Genomic DNA, 19,373 nt, shown 5'->3' with positions numbered 1-19,373 from the left:
TGGGTGGGGTTATAAACAGGTAGAGTGGGTGGGGTTATAAACAGATAGAGTGGCTGGGGTTATAAACAGGTAGAGTGGGTGGGGTTATAAACAGGTAGAGTGGGTGGGGTTATAAACAGGTAGAGTGGGTGGGGTTATAAACAGGTAGAGTGGGTGGGGTTATAAACAGGTAGAGTGGGTGGGGTTATAAACAGGTAGAGTGGGTGGGGTTGTCAGCGCCTCACCTTGACCATAAAGGTGAAGTCAGTAAGAGCAGGAGAATAAACGGCTCCTCCTGCACACGGCCCCATGATGAGAGAGATCTGAGGAACAACACCTGATGCCAGCACGTTCCTCTGAGAGAGAGAGAGAGAGCGAGAGAGAGAGAGCGAGAGAGAGAGAGAGAGAGAACGCACACACACCTGTCTTTATGTCTGTCTAATATTTTATCTGCTCTCTCTGTCCATCTACATGTCAATCTGTCTATCAGTTACCAGGAAAATGTCGGCGTATCCTGCCAGAGATTCCACTCCTTCCTGAATTCGTGCACCACCTGAATCATTCAGACCAATCACTGGAGCTCCAACCATCATCGCCTGGTCCATCACCTACACACACATACATGTGTCCTGAATGACCTCTGACCCTTTACACACACCTTCAAATCTGCAGGTGGACAGATTAAATAGACAGAACTCACTTTACAGATTTTCTGGGCGTGAGCTCCCGATAAACTTCCTCCAAACACGGTGAAGTCCTGAGAACAGGAGATGAGAGATGTGACATCATATCTTGTGACATCATGTGATTGGGGCAGAGAGAAGTCAGAGAGAGACTGTTACTCACCTGGCTGAAGACGTAAACGAGACGGCCATTAATCCGGCCTTGTCCTGTGACTACACTGTCACCTGGATACTGGGCACACACACACACATCAAATAGTGTAATGACACAATCAACTGCTGTGTGTACAGGTGTAGTGACGTGTGTGTAGAGGTGTAGTGAGGAGTGTGTAGAGGTGTAGTGACGTGTGTGTACAGGTGTAGTGACGTGTGTGTAGAGGTGTAGTGAGGAGTGTGTAGAGGTGTAGTGACGAGTGTGTAGAGGTGTAGTGACGAGTGTGTAGAGGTGTAGTGACGAGTGTGTAGAGGTGTAGTGACGAGTGACGTGTGTAGAGGTGTAGTGATGAGTGTGTAGAGGTGTAGTGACGAGTGTGTAGAGGTGTAGTGACGAGTGTGTAGAGGTGTATTGACGATTGTGTAGAGGTGTAGTGACGAGTGACATGTGTAGAGGTGTAGTGACGAGTGTGTAGAGGTGTAGTGACGAGTGACGTGTGTAGAGGTGTAGTGACGAGTGTGTAGAGGTGTAGTGACGAGTGTGTAGAGGTGTATTGACGATTGTGTAGAGGTGTAGTGACGAGTGACGTGTGTGTAGAGATGTAGTGACAAGTGACGTGTGTGTAGAGATGTAGTGACGCGTGTCTAGAAGTGTAGTGACAAGTGACGTGTGTCTAGTGGTGTAGTGGTGTGTGTTGTGACGTGTATCTAGAGGTGTAGTGACGTGTGTGTAGTGACGTGTATCTAGAGGTGTAGTGACGATGATGATGATGATGTGTTTAGAGGTGTAGTGACGATGATGAGGTGTGTAGAGGTGTAGTGATGATGATGATGAGGTGTGTAGAGGTGTAGTGATGATGATGAGGTGTGTAGAGGTGTAGTGACGATGATGATGAGGTGTGTAGAGGTGTAGTGATGATGATGATGAGGTGTGTAGAGGTGTAGTGATGATGATGATGAGGTGTGTAGAGGTGTAGTGATGATGATGATGAGGTGTGTAGAGGTGTAGTGATGATGATGATGATGAGGTGTGTAGAGGTGTAGTGATGATGATGATGAGGATGATGAGTAGAGGTGTAGTGATGATGATGATGATGATGATGAGTAGAGGTGTAGTGATGATGATGATGATGAGGTGTGTAGAGGTGTAGTGATGATGATGAGGTGTGTAGAGGTGTAGTGATGATGATGATGATGATGAGTGTAGAGGTGTAGTGATGATGATGATGATGATGAGTGTAGAGGTGTAGTGATGATGATGATGATGATGAGTGTAGAGGTGTAGTGATGATGATGATGATGATGAGTGTAGAGGTGTAGTGATGATGATGATGATGATGATGAGTGTAGAGGTGTAGTGATGATGATGATGATGATGATGAGTGTAGAGGTGTAGTGATGATGATGATGATGATGAGTGTAGAGGTGTAGTGATGATGATGATGATGATGAGGTGTGTAGAGGTGTAGTGATGATGATGATGATGATGATGAGTGTAGAGGTGTAGTGATGATGATGATGAGTGTAGAGGTGTAGTGATGATGATGATGAGTGTAGAGGTGTAGTGATGATGATGATGATGAGTGTAGAGGTGTAGTGATGATGATGATGATGAGTGTAGAGGTGTAGTGATGATGATGATGATGATGAGTGTAGAGGTGTAGTGATGATGATGATGATGATGAGTGTAGAGGTGTAGTGATGATGATGATGATGATGAGTGTAGAGGTGTAGTGATGATGATGATGATGATGAGTGTAGAGGTGTAGTGATGATGATGATGATGATGAGTGTAGAGGTGTAGTGATGATGATGATGATGATGAGTGTAGAGGTGTAGTGATGATGATGATGATGATGAGTGTAGAGGTGTAGTGATGATGATGATGATGATGAGTGTAGAGGTGTAGTGATGATGATGATGATGATGATGAGTGTAGAGGTGTAGTGATGATGATGATGATGATGATGATGAGTGTAGAGGTGTAGTGATGATGATGATGATGATGATGAGTGTAGAGGTGTAGTGATGATGATGATGATGATGAGTGTAGAGGTGTAGTGATGATGATGATGATGATGAGTGTAGAGGTGTAGTGATGATGATGATGATGATGATGAGTGTAGAGGTGTAGTGATGATGATGATGATGAGTGTAGAGGTGTAGTGATGATGATGATGATGATGATGAGTGTAGAGGTGTAGTGATGATGATGATGATGAGTGTAGAGGTGTAGTGATGATGATGATGATGATGAGTGTAGAGGTGTAGTGATGATGATGATGATGATGATGAGTGTAGAGGTGTAGTGATGATGATGATGATGAGTGTAGAGGTGTAGTGATGATGATGATGATGATGAGTGTAGAGGTGTAGTGATGATGATGATTATGATGAGGTGTGTAGAGGTGTAGTGATGATGATGATAATGAGTGTAGAGGTGTAGTGATGATGATGAGTGTAGATGAGTAGTTATATGACATCAGAATGATTATCAGTTATGAAGACTAGTGATAGTTTTATATTATAACTAGCAGTGAGACATCATCATCACTATTAACTATCATCATCATATATTATATGCTATCTATATTATATTCAGCATCATATCTATCATCATCATCATTTCTCTCTTAATAATTCTATCATCATCTTATAATCTTATACATCAATCATCATCATCATCATATTCTACATACCTTATACTATCATCCATCATCACATCCATACTCTTCTACTCATCATCATCATCATCATCAACAATACTCTTAGCCATCATCATCATCATCATCATCATCAATACCTCTTATACATATCATCATCATCATCTCTTATACTCTTATACTATCAGCATCATCATCATCATCTATACTCTTATACTATCATCATCATCTTCATCCATCTATACTCTTATACTATCATCATCATCATCATCATCTATACTCTTATACTATCATCATCATCATCATCATCTATACTCTTATACTATCATCATCATCATCATCTATACTCTTATACTATCATCATCATCATCCATCATCTATACTCTTATACTATCATCATCATCATCATCATCTATACTCTTATACTATCATCATCATCATCATCATCATCTATACTCTTATACTCTATACTATCATCATCATCATCATCTAACCCTCTTATACTATCATCATCATCATCCATCAGATCTATACTCTTATACTATCATCATCATCATCATCATCTATACTCTTATACTATCATCATCATCATCATCATCTATACTCTTATACTATCATCATCATCATCATCATCTATACTCTTATACTATCATCATCATCATCATCATCTATACTCTTATACTATCATCATCATCATCATCATCTATACTCTTATACTATCATCATCATCATCATCATCTATACTCTTATACTATCATCATCATCATCATCATCTATACTCTATACTATCATCATCATCATCATCATCTATACTCTTATACTATCATCATCATCATCATCATCTATACTCTTATACTATCATCATCATCATCATCATCTATACTCTTATACTATCATCATCATCATCATCATCTATACTCTTATACTAGTCAGCATCATCATCATCATCTATACTCTTATACTATCATCATCATCATCATCATCTATACTCTTATACTATCATCATCATCATCATCATCTATACTCTTATACTATCATCATCATCATCATCATCTATACTCTTATACTGATCATCATCATCATCATCATCGATCATCAAGCTATCCTCTTATACTAGTCATCATCATCATCATCATCATCTATACTCTTATACTATCATCATCATCATCTATACTCTTATACTATCTTCATCATCATCTATACTCTTATACTATCATCATCATCATCATCATCATCATCTATACTCTTATACTATCATCATCATCATCATCATCTATACTCTTATACTATCATCATCATCATCATCATCATCTATACTCTTATACTATCATCATCATCATCATCATCATCATCATCATCTATACGCTTATACTATCATCATCGAATCATCAGCATCTATACTCTTAATACTATCATCATCATCAACATCCATCGTATGATACTCTTAGACTATCATCATCAGCACCATCTATACTCTTTAAGATCATCATCATCATCATCATCGATACGCTATACTATCATCATCATCATCATCATCTATACTCTTATACTATCATCATCATCATCATCATCATACTCTTATACTATCATCATCATCATCATCATCATCTATACTCTTATACTATCATCATCATCATCATCATCATCTATACCTCTTATACTAGTCATCATCATCATCATCATCATCATACTCTTATACGAGCATCATCATCATCATCATCATCTATACTCTTATACTATCATCATCATCATCATCATCTATATACTCTTATACTATCATCATCATCATCATCATCATCTATACTCTTATACTATCATCATCTTATATACTCTTAGACTATCAATCATGCATCTTCAATACTCTTATACTATCATCATCATCATCCATCTATACTCTTATACTATCATCATCATCACATCTATACCTTATACTATCATCATCTTATACCTATACGAGCTCATCATCAGCATCATCTATACTCTTATACTATCATCATCTCTCATCATCATCTATACTCTTATACGTATCATCATCATCATCATCATCTATACTCTTATACTATCATCATCATCATCATCATCTATACTCTTATACTATCATCATCATCATCATCATCTATACTCTTATACTATCATCATCATCATCATCATCTATACTCTTATACTATCATCATCATCATCATCATCTATACTCTTATACTATCATCATCATCATCATCATCTATACTCTTATACTATCATCATCATCATCATCATCATCTATACTCTTATACTATCATCATCATCATCATCATCTATACTCTTATACTATCATCATCATCATCATCTATACTCTTATACTATCATCATCATCATCATCATCATCTATACTCTTATACTATCATCATCATCATCATCATCATCTATACTCTTATACTATCATCATCATCATCATCATCTATACTCTTATACTATCATCATCATCATCATCATCTATACTCTTATACTATCATCATCATCATCATCTCATACTCTTATACTATCATCATCATCATCATCATATACTCTTATACTATCATCATCATCATCATCATCTATACTCTTATACTATCATCATCATCATCATCATCTATACTCTTATACTATCATCATCATCATCATCATCTATACTCTTATACTATCATCATCATCATCATCATCTATACTCTTATACTATCATCATCATCATCATCTATAACTCTTATACTATCATCATCATCATCATCATCATACTCTTATACTATCATCATCATCATCATCTATACTCTTATACTATCATCATCATCATCATCTATACTCTTATACTATCATCATCATCATCATCATCATCTATACTCTTATACTATCATCATCATCATCATCATCTATACTCTTATACTATCATCATCATCATCATCATCATCTATACTCTTATACTATCATCATCATCATCATCATCATCATCTATACTCTTATACTATCATCCATCATCATCATCATATACTCTTATACTATCATCATCATCATCATCATCTATACTCTTATACTATCATCATCATCACTCATCTATACTCTTATACTATCATCATCATCATCATCATCATCTATACTCTTATACTATCATCATCATCATCATCATCTATACTCTTATACTATCATCATCATCATCATCATCTATACTCTTATACTATCATCATCATCATCATCATCATCATACTCTTATACTATCATCATCATCATCATCATCTATACTCTTATACTATCATCATCATCATCATCATCATCTATACTCTTATACTATCATCATCATCATCATCATCATCTATACTCTTATACTATCATCATCATCATCATCATCTATACTCTTATACTATCATCATCATCATCATCATCTATACTCTTATACTATCATCATCATCATCATCTATACACTCTATACATCATCATCATCATCATCATCTATACTCTTATACTATCATCATCATCATCATCATACCTTATACTATCATCACTATCACTCTATACTATCATCATCATCATCATCATCTATACTCTTATACTATCATCATCATCATCATCATCTATACTCTTATACTATCATCATCATCATCATCATCATCTATACTCTTATACTATCATCATCATCATCATATACTCTTATACTATCATCATCATCATCATCTATACTCTTATACTATCATCATCATCATCATCATCATCATCATCATCATCATCTATACTCTTATACTATCATCATCATCATCATCATCTATACTCTTATACTATCATCATCATCATCATCATCTCATACTCTTATACTATCATCATCATCATCATCATCATCATCATCATCTATACTCTTATACTATCATCATCATCATCATCATCTATACTCTTATACTATCATCATCATCATCATATATACTCTTATACTATCATCATCATCATCATCTATATACTCTTATACTATCATCATCATCATCATCATCTATACTCTTATACTATCATCATCATCATCATCATCATCTATACTCTTATACTATCATCATCATCATCTATACTCTTATACTATCATCATCTCATCATCATCATCTATACTCTTATACTATCATCATCATCATCATCATCATACTCTTATACTATCATCATCATCATCATCATCTATACTCTTATACTATCATCATCATCATCATCATATATACTCTTATACTATCATCATCATCATCATCATCTATACTCTTATACTATCATCATCATCATCATCATCTATACTCTTATACTATCATCATCATCATCATCATCATCATATACTCTTATACTATCATCATCATCATCATCTATACTCTTATACTATCATCATCATCATCATCATATACTCTTATACTATCATCATCATCATCATCTATACTCTTATACTATCATCATCATCATCATCATATACTCTTATACTATCATCATCATCATCATCATCATATACTCTTATACTATCATCATCATCATCTATAACTCTTATACTATCATCATCATCATCATCATCTATACTCTTATACTATCATCATCATCATCATCATCATCATCATCTATACTCTTATACTATCATCATCATCATCATCTATACTCTTATACTATCATCATCATCATCATCATCTATACTCTTATACTATCATCATCATCATCATCTATACTCTTATACTATCATCATCATCATCATCATCATCTATATACTCTTATACTATCATCATCATCATCATCATCTATACTCTTATACTATCATCATCATCACATCATCTTATATACTCTATACTATCATCATCATCATCATCTATACTCTTATACATCATCATCATCATCATCATCATCTATACTCTATACTATCATCATCATCATCATCTATACTCTTATACTATCATCATCATCATCATCATCTATACTCTTATACTATCATCATCATCATCATCATCATCATATACTCTTATACTATCATCATCATCATCATCATCTATACTCTTATACTATCATCATCATCATCATCATCTTATATACTCTTATACTATCATCATCATCATCATCATATACTCTTATACTATCATCATCATCATCATCTATACTCTTATACTATCATCATCATCATCATCATCATCTATACTCTATACTATCATCATCATCATCATCATACTCTTATACTATCATCATCATCATCATCATATACTCTTATACTATCATCATCATCATCATCATCATCATATACTCTTATACTATCATCATCATCATCATCATCTATACTCTTATACTATCATCATCATCATCATCATCATCATCTATACTCTTATACTATCATCATCATCATCATCATCATCATCTTATACTATCATCATCATCATCATCATCTATACTCTTATACTATCATCATCATCATCATCATCATCATCTATACTCTTATACTATCATCATCATCATCTCATCATCATCTATACTCTTATACTATCATCATCATCATCATCCATCATCATCATCATCATCTATACTCTTATACTATCATCATCATCATCATCATCTATACTCTTATACTATCATCATCATCATCATCTTATATACTCTTATACTATCATCATCATCATCATCTATACTCTTATACTATCATCATCATCATCATCATCATCATCTATACTCTTATACTATCATCATCATCATCATCATCTATACTCTTATACTATCATCATCATCATCATCATCTATACTCTTATACTATCATCATCATCATCATCATCTATACTCTTATACTATCATCATCATCATCATCTATACTCTTATACTATCATCATCATCATCATCATCTATCATCTATACTCTTATACTATCATCATCATCATCATCATCATCTATACTCTTATACTATCATCATCATCATCATCATCTATACTCTTATACTATCATCATCATCATCATCATCTATATACTCTTATACTATCATCATCATCATCATACATCTTATATACTCTTATACTATCATCATCATCACCATCTATACTCTTATACTATCATCATCATCATCATCATACTCTTATACTATCATCATCATCATCATCTATACTCTTATACTATCATCATCATCATCATCATCATCTATACTCTTATACTATCATCATCATCATCTATATCTCATCATCATCATCATCATCATCATCTATACTCTTATACTATCATCATCATCATCATCATCTATACTCTTATACTATCATCATCATCATCATCATCTATACTCTTATACTATCATCATCATCATCATCATCTATACTCTTATACTATCATCATCATCATCATCTATACTCTATACATCATCATCATCATCATCTATACGCTTATACTATCATCATCATCATCATCATCTATACTCTTATACTATCATCCATCATCATCATCATCATCTATACTCTTATACTATCATCATCATCATCATCATCTTATATACTCTTATACTATCATCATCATCACCATCTATACTCTTATACTATCATCATCATCATCATCATCATCATCATCTATACTCTTATACTATCATCATCATCATCATCATCATCTATACTCTTATACTATCATCATCATCATCATCATCTATACTCTTATACTATCATCATCATCATCATCATCTATATACTCTTATACTATCATCATCATCATCATCTATACTCTTATACTATCATCATCATCATCATCTCATCTATACTCTTATACTATCATCATCATCATCATCATCATCTATACTCTTATACTATCATCATCATCATCATCATCTATATACTCTTATACTATCATCATCATCATCATCATCTATACTCTATACTATCATCATCATCCCATCATACTCTATACATCATCATCATCATCATCATACTCTATCATCATCATCATCATCTATACTCTTATACTATCATCATCATCATCATCATCATCATCATACTCTTATACTATCATCATCATCATCTACTCTACATCATCATCATCATCATCATCTATACTCTTATACTATCATCATCATCATCATCATCTATACTCTTATACTATCATCATCATCTCATCATCTATACTCTATACTATCATCATCATCATCATCATCTATACTCTTATACTATCATCATCATCATCATCATCGATACTCTGATACTATCATCATCATCATCATCCATACTCTTATACTATCATCATCATCATCATCATCTATACTCTTATACTATCATCATCATCATCATCATCATCTATACTCTTATACTATCATCATCATCATCTCTCATACTATCATCATCATCATCACTCTATACTCTTATACTATCATCATCATCATCCATCATCATACTCTATACTCTTATACTATCATCATCATCATCATCTATACTCGTATACTATCATCATCATCATCATCATCTATACTCTTATACTATCATCACTCATCATCATCATCATCATACTCTTATACTATCATCATCATCATCATCATCTTATATACTCTTATACTATCATCATCTCATCATCATCATCATCTTATATACTCTATACTCATCATCATCATCATCATACTCTTATACTATCATCATCATCATCATCTATACTCGTAACTATCATCATCATCATCATCATCATCATCTATACTCTTATACTATCATCATCATCATCATCATCTATACTCTTATACTATCATCATCATCATCAGTCTATACTCTTATACTATCATCATCATCATCATCATCATCATCTATACTCTTATACTATCATCATCATCATCATCATCTATACTCTTATACTATCATCATCATCATCATCATCATCTATACTCTTATACTATCATCATCATCATCATCATCTATACTCTTATACGATCATCATCATCATCATCTATACTCTTATACTATCATCATCATCATCATCATCATCTATACTCTTATACTCATCATCATCATCATCATCATCTATACTCTTATACTATCATCATCATCATCATCATCATCTATACTCTTATACTATCATCATCATCATCATCTATACTCGTATACTATCATCAGCATCATCATCATCATCTATATACTCTTATACTATCATCATCATCATCATCATCTATACTCTTATACTATCATCATCATCATCATCATCATCTATACTCTTATACTATCATCATCATCATCATCATCTATACTCTTATACTATCATCATCATCATCATCATCACTCTATACTATCATCATCATCATCATCATATACCTATACTATCATCATCATCATCATCGATACTCTTATACTATCATCATCATCATCATCATCATCTATACTCTTATACTATCATCATCATCATCATCATCTATACTCTTATACTATCATCATCATCATCATCTATACTCTTATACTATCATCATCATCATCATCATATACTCTTAACTATCATCATCATCATCATCATCTATACTCTATACTATCATCATCATCAGCATCTATACTCTATACTATCATCATCATCATCATCATCTATACTCTATACTGATCATCATCATCATCATCATCATCTATACCTGATACATCATCACATCATCTATACTCTCATCATCATCATCATCTCATCATCTATACGCTTATACTATCATCATCATCATCATCATCATACCTATACATCATCATCATCACTCATCATACTCTTATACAGTCATCATCATCATCATCTATACGCTTATACTATCATCATCATCATCATCATCTATACTCTTATACTATCATCATCATCACATCATACCTATACTATCAGCATCATCATCATCATCTATGACTCTTATACTATCATCATCATCATCATCATCTATACTCTTATACTATCATCATCATCACCATCTATACTCTTATACTATCATCATCATCATCATCATCATCTATACTCGTATACTATCATCATCATCATCATCATCTATACTCTTATACTATCATCATCATCATCATCATCTATACTCTTATACTAGCATCATCATCACTCATCTTATACTCTATACATCATCATCATCATCATCTATACTCGGATACTATCATCATCATCATCATCATCATCTATACTCTTATACTATCATCATCATCATCATCATCATCTATACTCTATACTATCATCATCATCATCATCATCTATTACTCTGATACTATCATCATCATCAGCATCATCATCGATATACTCATTACTAGCATCATCATCACATCTATACTCTTATACTATCATCATCATCATCATCTATACTCTTATACTATCATCATCTCATCATCATCTATACTCTCATCATCATCATCATCATCATCATATCTAACTAGCTCATCATCATCATACTCATCATCATCATCATCATCATCATCTATACTCTTATCATCATCATCATCATCATCTATACCTATACATCAGCATCATCATCATCATACTCTTATACTATCAGCATCATCATCATCATCTAGACTCTATACATCAGCATCATCATCATCATACTCTATACTATCATCATCATCATCATCAGACTCTTATACATCATCATCAGCATCATCTATACTCTATACTATCATCATCATCATCTCTATACTCTTATACATCATCATCATCATCATCATCATACTCGTATACTATCATCATCATCACATCATCATCATCTATACTCTTACCACCCAATAATGAGCACCTCCAGCCAACCTCCTACAGTCCCCGCGCAAACCCCCCCCCAGACACCACCCCCCCCCGCCACCGGCACCCGCCGCCGCCCAACTCGCACACGATCCGTACCGCAACCCCACGACCGCACAACACTAACCCACACACATAAACCACCTCACTAATGAAGCTCAAATCTGACGAGTCTGTGGCGTGATCGGAGGCTCCGCCCAGGTCTCTCATCGTAGTGCCCCTCAGACTGCCTGCCTGCCTACTGACCTCCTCCTGGGTGGGAATATTCAGGTTGTGTGTTTAAGACCAAACAGCATCACATCAGCAGCTACGCTCACTAAAGTCAGTTACACATCAGATTATAATAAAAACATTATTTATACTCTAAAGCAGAGGTCACTAACAGGCGGACCGCGGTCCGGGTCCGGACCCAGAAGCTGTAAGATCAGGACCTGGACCTACAGCCAAAACAAAAGGTTATGATTTAAAACTTGATGAAGCGCTAGTGATAGTGGAAACACACAGACCAACTGCATGCGAGTTAAACCATCCCACGTGACACGACTCAGACAATCAAGTCTGTGCGTTCCTGAAGTAAACACTGCGACTCAACAGTGCAAGACAGATGAGAGAGAATTAGAGTAAAGTTACACGTGAAAGATAGCGATACATGTAGAAAACAAAGGGAGAGAAACAGACGAGTAAGACGGAGAAAGGGAGAGAAACAGACGAGTGAGACTGAGAAAGGGAGAGAAACAGACGAGTGAGACGGAGAAAGGGAGAGAAACAGACGATTGAGACTGAGAAAGGGAGAGAAACAGACGGATGAGACGGAGAAAGGGAGAGAAACAGACGGATGAGACGGAGAAAGGGAGAGAAACAGACGAGTGAGACGGAGAAAGGGAGAGAAACAGACGGATGAGACGGAGAAAGGGAGAGAAACAGACGGATGAGACGGAGAAAGGGAGAGAAACAGACGAGTGAGACGGAGAAAGGGAGAGAAACAGACGAGTGAGACTGAGAAAGGGAGAGAAACAGACGGATGAGACGGAGAAAGGGAGAGAAACAGACGCGCGAGACGGAGAAAGGGAGAGAAACAGACGAGTGAGACGGAGAAAGGGAGAGAAACAGACGAGTGAGATGGAGAAAGGGAGAGAAACAGACGGATGAGACGGAGAAAGGGAGAGAAACAGACGCGCGAGACGGAGAAAGGGAGAGAAACAGACGCGCGAGACGGAGAAAGGGAGAGAAACAGACGCGCGAGACGGAGAAAGGGAGAGAAACTGACGAGTGAGACGGAGAAAGGGAGAGAAACAGACGAGTGAGACTGAGAAAGGGAGAATAAAGAACAAATGCCGCTCTCAAAAAAAAAGAAAAGTGGACAGCGAAAACATTTACTCCAGAATATACAGACTCATTTATGTTCACACTTCACACTAAACCAGTGTGTCTCATATGTACAGAAACTGTGGCACTTATTAAAAGTGACAATGTGAAACACCATTAAGAGACAAAACATACAGGTTTTGAACAAACATTTCCACTCAAATCTGAAGACAGCGTCCCTGAGACAGCGACGTCTGAGTGAAGTAGCCCTATACATCCTGACCATGTTTGGCTCTACATACAACTGTGAGGCAGCTTTCTCTACAATGAACATAATCCAAACTAAATATTCCAGGGTCACTAATGAGCACCTCCACATGTGTATGAGAGCGGCCCTGACTCCATTCAAGCCCAGGTTTAACCCTAACCCAAGCCCAGGTTTAACCCTAACCCAAGCCCAGGTTTAACCCTAACCCAAGCCCAGGTTTAACCCTAACCCAAGCCCAGGTTTAACTCTAACCCAAGCCCAGGTTTAACCCTAACCCAAGCCCAGGTTTAACTCTAACCCAAGCCCAGGTTTAACTCTAACCCAAGCCCAGGTTTAACTCTAACCCAAGCCAAGCTAGAGCTCAGTTCTCTCACTGAGATATAAAAGGGAAAGTTAAGCACTTTATATAAACATACACAATGTTCACATTTTATTTATTTTCTCTTATTTTTAAATGTAGCCCTACTTTTATTTATTTAATGAGAGAACATTATACATATCTACAATCATACATGTGTTCAGTTCTATGTTACATGACAATAAATATTGTTTTTGACTTAATACTGAATTTATTTGATTTGACAGTCAGGTATTGATTGCTTGCAGATGTTGACAACTACTAGGCTACTTAAATATATATCACACTAACTAGTGAGACTTTATGATCTTCCGGACCTTTGATTCAAGAAATTTTCTCTTATTGGACCTCTTTACATTTTAGTCGAATACCTCTGCTCTAAAGGTTTAGTCACTGAAATGTTTCTCAGTTATAAAGTGAAAATGTATTTATGTTTATTTCAGTTTTATCTGCAGACTAAAGACTTCTGACAAGTGCAGAATAAACTAATATCTTATTCTCTCCACATTGTGTTTATTAAGTGTTATGTTGCCTGTCTGTCCTGTTCTGTCCTCCCCCCTGTAGTGTGTGTGTGTTATTACCCGTTTATGTCGCCCCTCTGTCCTGTTCTGCCCTCCCCCCCGTAGTGTGTGTGTGTGTGTGTGTGTGTGTTATTACCCGTTTATGTTGCCCCTCTGTCCTGTTCTGTCCTCCCCCCTGTAGTGTGTGTGTGTGTTATTACCCGTTTATGTTGCCCCTCTGTCCTGTTCTACCCTCCCCCCTGTAGTGTGTGTGTGTGTGTTATTACCCGTTTATGTTGCCCCTCTGTCCTGTTCTACCCTCCCCCCTGTAGTGTGTGTGTGTGTGTGTGTTATTACCCGTTTATGTTGCCCCTCTGTCCTGTTCTACCCTCCCCCCTGTAGTGTGTGTGTGTGTGTGTTATTACCCGTTTATGTTGCCCCTCTGTCCTGTTCTACCCTCCCCCCTGTAGTGTGTGTGTTATTACCCGTTTATGTTGCCCCTCTGTCCTGTTCTACCCTCCCCCCTGTAGTGTGTGTGTGTGTTATTACCCGTTTATGTTGCCCCTCTGTCCTGTTCTGTCCTCCCCCCTGTAGTGTGTGTGTGTGTGTTATTACCCGTTTATGTTGCCCCTCTGTCCTGTTCTGTCCTTCCCCCTGTAGTGTGTGTTATTACCCGTTTATGTTGCCCCTCTGTCCTGTTCTGTCCTCCCCCCTGTAGTGTGTGTGTGTTATTACCCGTTTATGTTGCCCCTCTGTCCTGTTCTGTCCTCCCCCCTGTAGTGTGTGTGTGTGTTATTACCCGTTTATGTTGCCCCTCTGTCCTGTTCTGCCCTCCCCCTGTAGTGTGTGTGTGTGTGTTATTACCCGTTTATGTTGCCCCTCTGTCCTGTTCTGCCCTCCCCCCTGTAGTGTGTGTGTGTTATTACCCGTTTATGTTGCCCCTCTGTCCTGTTCTGTCCTGTCCTCCCCCCTGTAGTGTGTGTGTGTTATTACCCGTTTATGTTGCCCCTCTGTCCTGTTCTGTCCTCCCCCCTGTAGTGTGTGTGTGTGTTATTACCCGTTTATGTTGCCCCTCTGTCCTGTTCTGTCCTCCCCCCTGTAGTGTGTGTGTGTGTTATTACCCGTTTATGTTGCCCCTCTGTCCTGTTCTACCCTCCCCCCTGTAGTGTGTGTGTGTGTGTTATTACCCGTTTATGTTGCCCCTCTGTCCTGTTCTGTCCTCCCCCCTGTAGTGTGTGTGTGTGTTATTACCCGTTTATGTTGCCCATCTTTCCTGTTCTACCCTCCCCCCTGTAGTGTGTGTGTGTGTTATTACCCGTTTATGTTGCCCCTCTGTCCTGTTCTACCCTCCCCCCTGTAGTGTGTGTGTGTGTGTGTGTGTGTTATTACCCGTTTATGTTGCCCCTCTGTCCTGTTCTGTCCTCCCCCCTGTAGTGTGTGTGTGTGTGTGTGTGTGTGTGTGTTATTACCCGTTTATGTTGCCCCTCTGTCCTGTTCTGTCCTCCCCCCTGTAGTGTGTGTGTGTGTGTGTGTTATTACCCGTTTATGTTGCCCCTCTGTCCTGTTCTGTCCTCAACCCTGTAGTGTGTGTGTGTGTGTTATTACCCGTTTATGTTGCCCCTCTGTCCTGTCCTCCCCCCTGTAGTGTGTGTGTGTGTTATTACCCGTTTATGTTGCCCCTCTGTCCTGTTCTGCCCTCCCCCCTGTAGTGTGTGTGTGTTATTACCCGTTTATGTTGCCCCTCTGTCCTGTTCTGTCCTGTCCTCCCCCCTGTAGTGTGTGTGTGTTATTACCCGTTTATGTTGCCCCTCTGTCCTGTTCTGTCCTCCCCCCTGTAGTGTGTGTGTGTGTTATTACCCGTTTATGTTGCCCCTCTGTCCTGTTCTGTCCTCCCCCCTGTAGTGTGTGTGTGTGTGTTATTACCCGTTTATGTTGCCCCTCTGTCCTGTTCTACCCTCCCCCCTGTAGTGTGTGTGTGTGTGTGTGTGTGTGTTATTACCCGTTTATGTTGCCCCTCTGTCCTGTTCTACCCTCCCCCCGTAGTGTGTGTGTGTGTGTTATTACCCGTTTATGTTGCCCCTCTGTCCTGTTCTACCCTCCCCCCTGTAGTGTGTGTGTGTGTGTGTTATTACCCGTTTATGTTGCCCCTCTGTCCTGTTCTACCCTCCCCCCTGTAGTGTGTGTGTGTGTGTGTGTTATTACCCGTTTATGTTGCCCCTCTGTCCTGTTCTACCCTCCCCCCTGTAGTGTGTGTGTGTGTGTGTTATTACCCGTTTATGTTGCCCCTCTGTCCTGTTCTACCCTCCCCCCTGTAGTGTGTGTGTGTGTGTGTTATTACCCGTTTATGTTGCCCCTCTGTCCTGTTCTGTCCTCCCCCCTGTAGTGTGTGTGTGTGTGTGTGTGTTATTACCCGTTTATGTTGCCCCTCTGTCCTGTTCTGTCCTCCCCCCTGTAGTGTGTGTGTGTGTGTTATTACCCGTTTATGTTGCCCCTCTGTCCTGTTCTGTCCTCCCCCCTGTAGTGTGTGTGTGTGTGTTATTACCCGTTTATGTTGCCCCTCTGTCCTGTTCTACCCTCCCCCCTGTAGTGTGTGTGTGTGTGTGTTATTACCCGTTTATGTTGCCCCTCTGTCCTGTTCTACCCTCCCCCCTGTAGTGTGTGTGTGTGTGTGTTATTACCCGTTTATGTTGCCCCTCTGTCCTGTTCTACCCTCCCCCCTGTAGTGTGTGTGTGTGTGTTATTACCCGTTTATGTTGCCCCTCTGTCCTGTTCTGTCCTCCCCCCTGTAGTGTGTGTGTGTGTGTTATTACCCGTTTATGTTGCCCCTCTGTCCTGTTCTGTCCTCCCCCCTGTAGTGTGTGTGTGTGTGTGTGTTATTACCCGTTTATGTTGCCCCTCTGTCCTGTTCTACCCTCCCCCCTGTAGTGTGTGTGTGTGTGTTATTACCCGTTTATGTTGCCCCTCTGTCCTGTTCTACCCTCCCCCCTGTAGTGTGTGTGTGTGTGTGTGTGTTATTACCCGTTTATGTTGCCCCTCTGTCCTGTTCTGTCCTCCCCCCTGTAGTGTGTGTGTGTGTGTGTTATTACCCGTTTATGTTGCCCCTCTGTCCTGTTCTGTCCTCCCCCCTGTAGTGTGTGTGTGTGTGTGTGTTATTACCCGTTTATGTTGCCCCTCTGTCCTGTTCTACCCTCCCCCCTGTAGTGTGTGTGTGTGTGTTATTACCCGTTTATGTTGCCCCTCTGTCCTGTTCTACCCTCCCCCCTGTAGTGTGTGTGTGTGTGTGTGTTATTACCCGTTTATGTTGCCCCTCTGTCCTGTTCTGTCCTCCCCCCTGTAACGCTGCTCTCCTTTTACTCTCGATTCTGTCCTGCACAGAGAGATGTCCTGAACTCCTCCATTGTGTGTTCAGTAAAAATTTACCCCCTGATAAAGCGGCACAGGTCTGAGGAACACGAGCGAAAGTGTTTAAAGCTCTCAGGGCGTTTAAAAAGCCGCCGCTCCTCATCACTGTGTACGCCGCCATTTTGACCGGCCGTCACTCGCGTCCTTCCCGAACCGAGACTAACTGCGCACGCGCAAGACGCTTCCTCATTCGGAGCCAATCAGAGTCGGGGGCGGTGTTTAATCAGCCAATCGCAGGAGCGGTGTTTAATAGCGAGAGAGCAGAAGAGACGTGTTATTACCATCTCCAGTCGCCAGAGAGAGCAATTCAGTCAGTTTCTACAAATAGTGAGTTAAGTTTATATAAAATTAAAAAATAACATATTATTGTAAATATAG

At 38.2% G+C, this 19,373-nt stretch overlaps 1 protein-coding gene across 1 annotated transcript in view; it reads right to left on the bottom strand.

Annotated features, from left to right (window-relative positions):
• Positions 1 to 19,116, bottom strand: part of pccb (propionyl-CoA carboxylase subunit beta) — a 24,206-nt gene extending 5,090 nt beyond the window's left edge. The window contains exons 1-5 of the mRNA XM_060887820.1: positions 19,014 to 19,116; positions 826 to 938; positions 680 to 736; positions 474 to 587; positions 225 to 335 (exon numbers count right to left, since the gene is read on the bottom strand). Of these exons, the coding sequence (XP_060743803.1) occupies positions 225 to 335; positions 474 to 587; positions 680 to 736; positions 826 to 938; positions 19,014 to 19,116 (498 nt within the window). The remainder of the gene's footprint in view (positions 1 to 224; positions 336 to 473; positions 588 to 679; positions 737 to 825; positions 939 to 19,013) is intronic.
• Positions 19,117 to 19,373: the final 257 nt, after the last annotated feature.

This window comes from Tachysurus vachellii, chromosome 15, assembly GCF_030014155.1.
Source record: "Tachysurus vachellii isolate PV-2020 chromosome 15, HZAU_Pvac_v1, whole genome shotgun sequence".
Taxonomy (NCBI): domain Eukaryota; kingdom Metazoa; phylum Chordata; class Actinopteri; order Siluriformes; family Bagridae; genus Tachysurus; species Tachysurus vachellii.
Note: the sequence above shows the minus strand (reverse complement) of the source record. Positions and strands in the feature narration are given on the sequence as shown.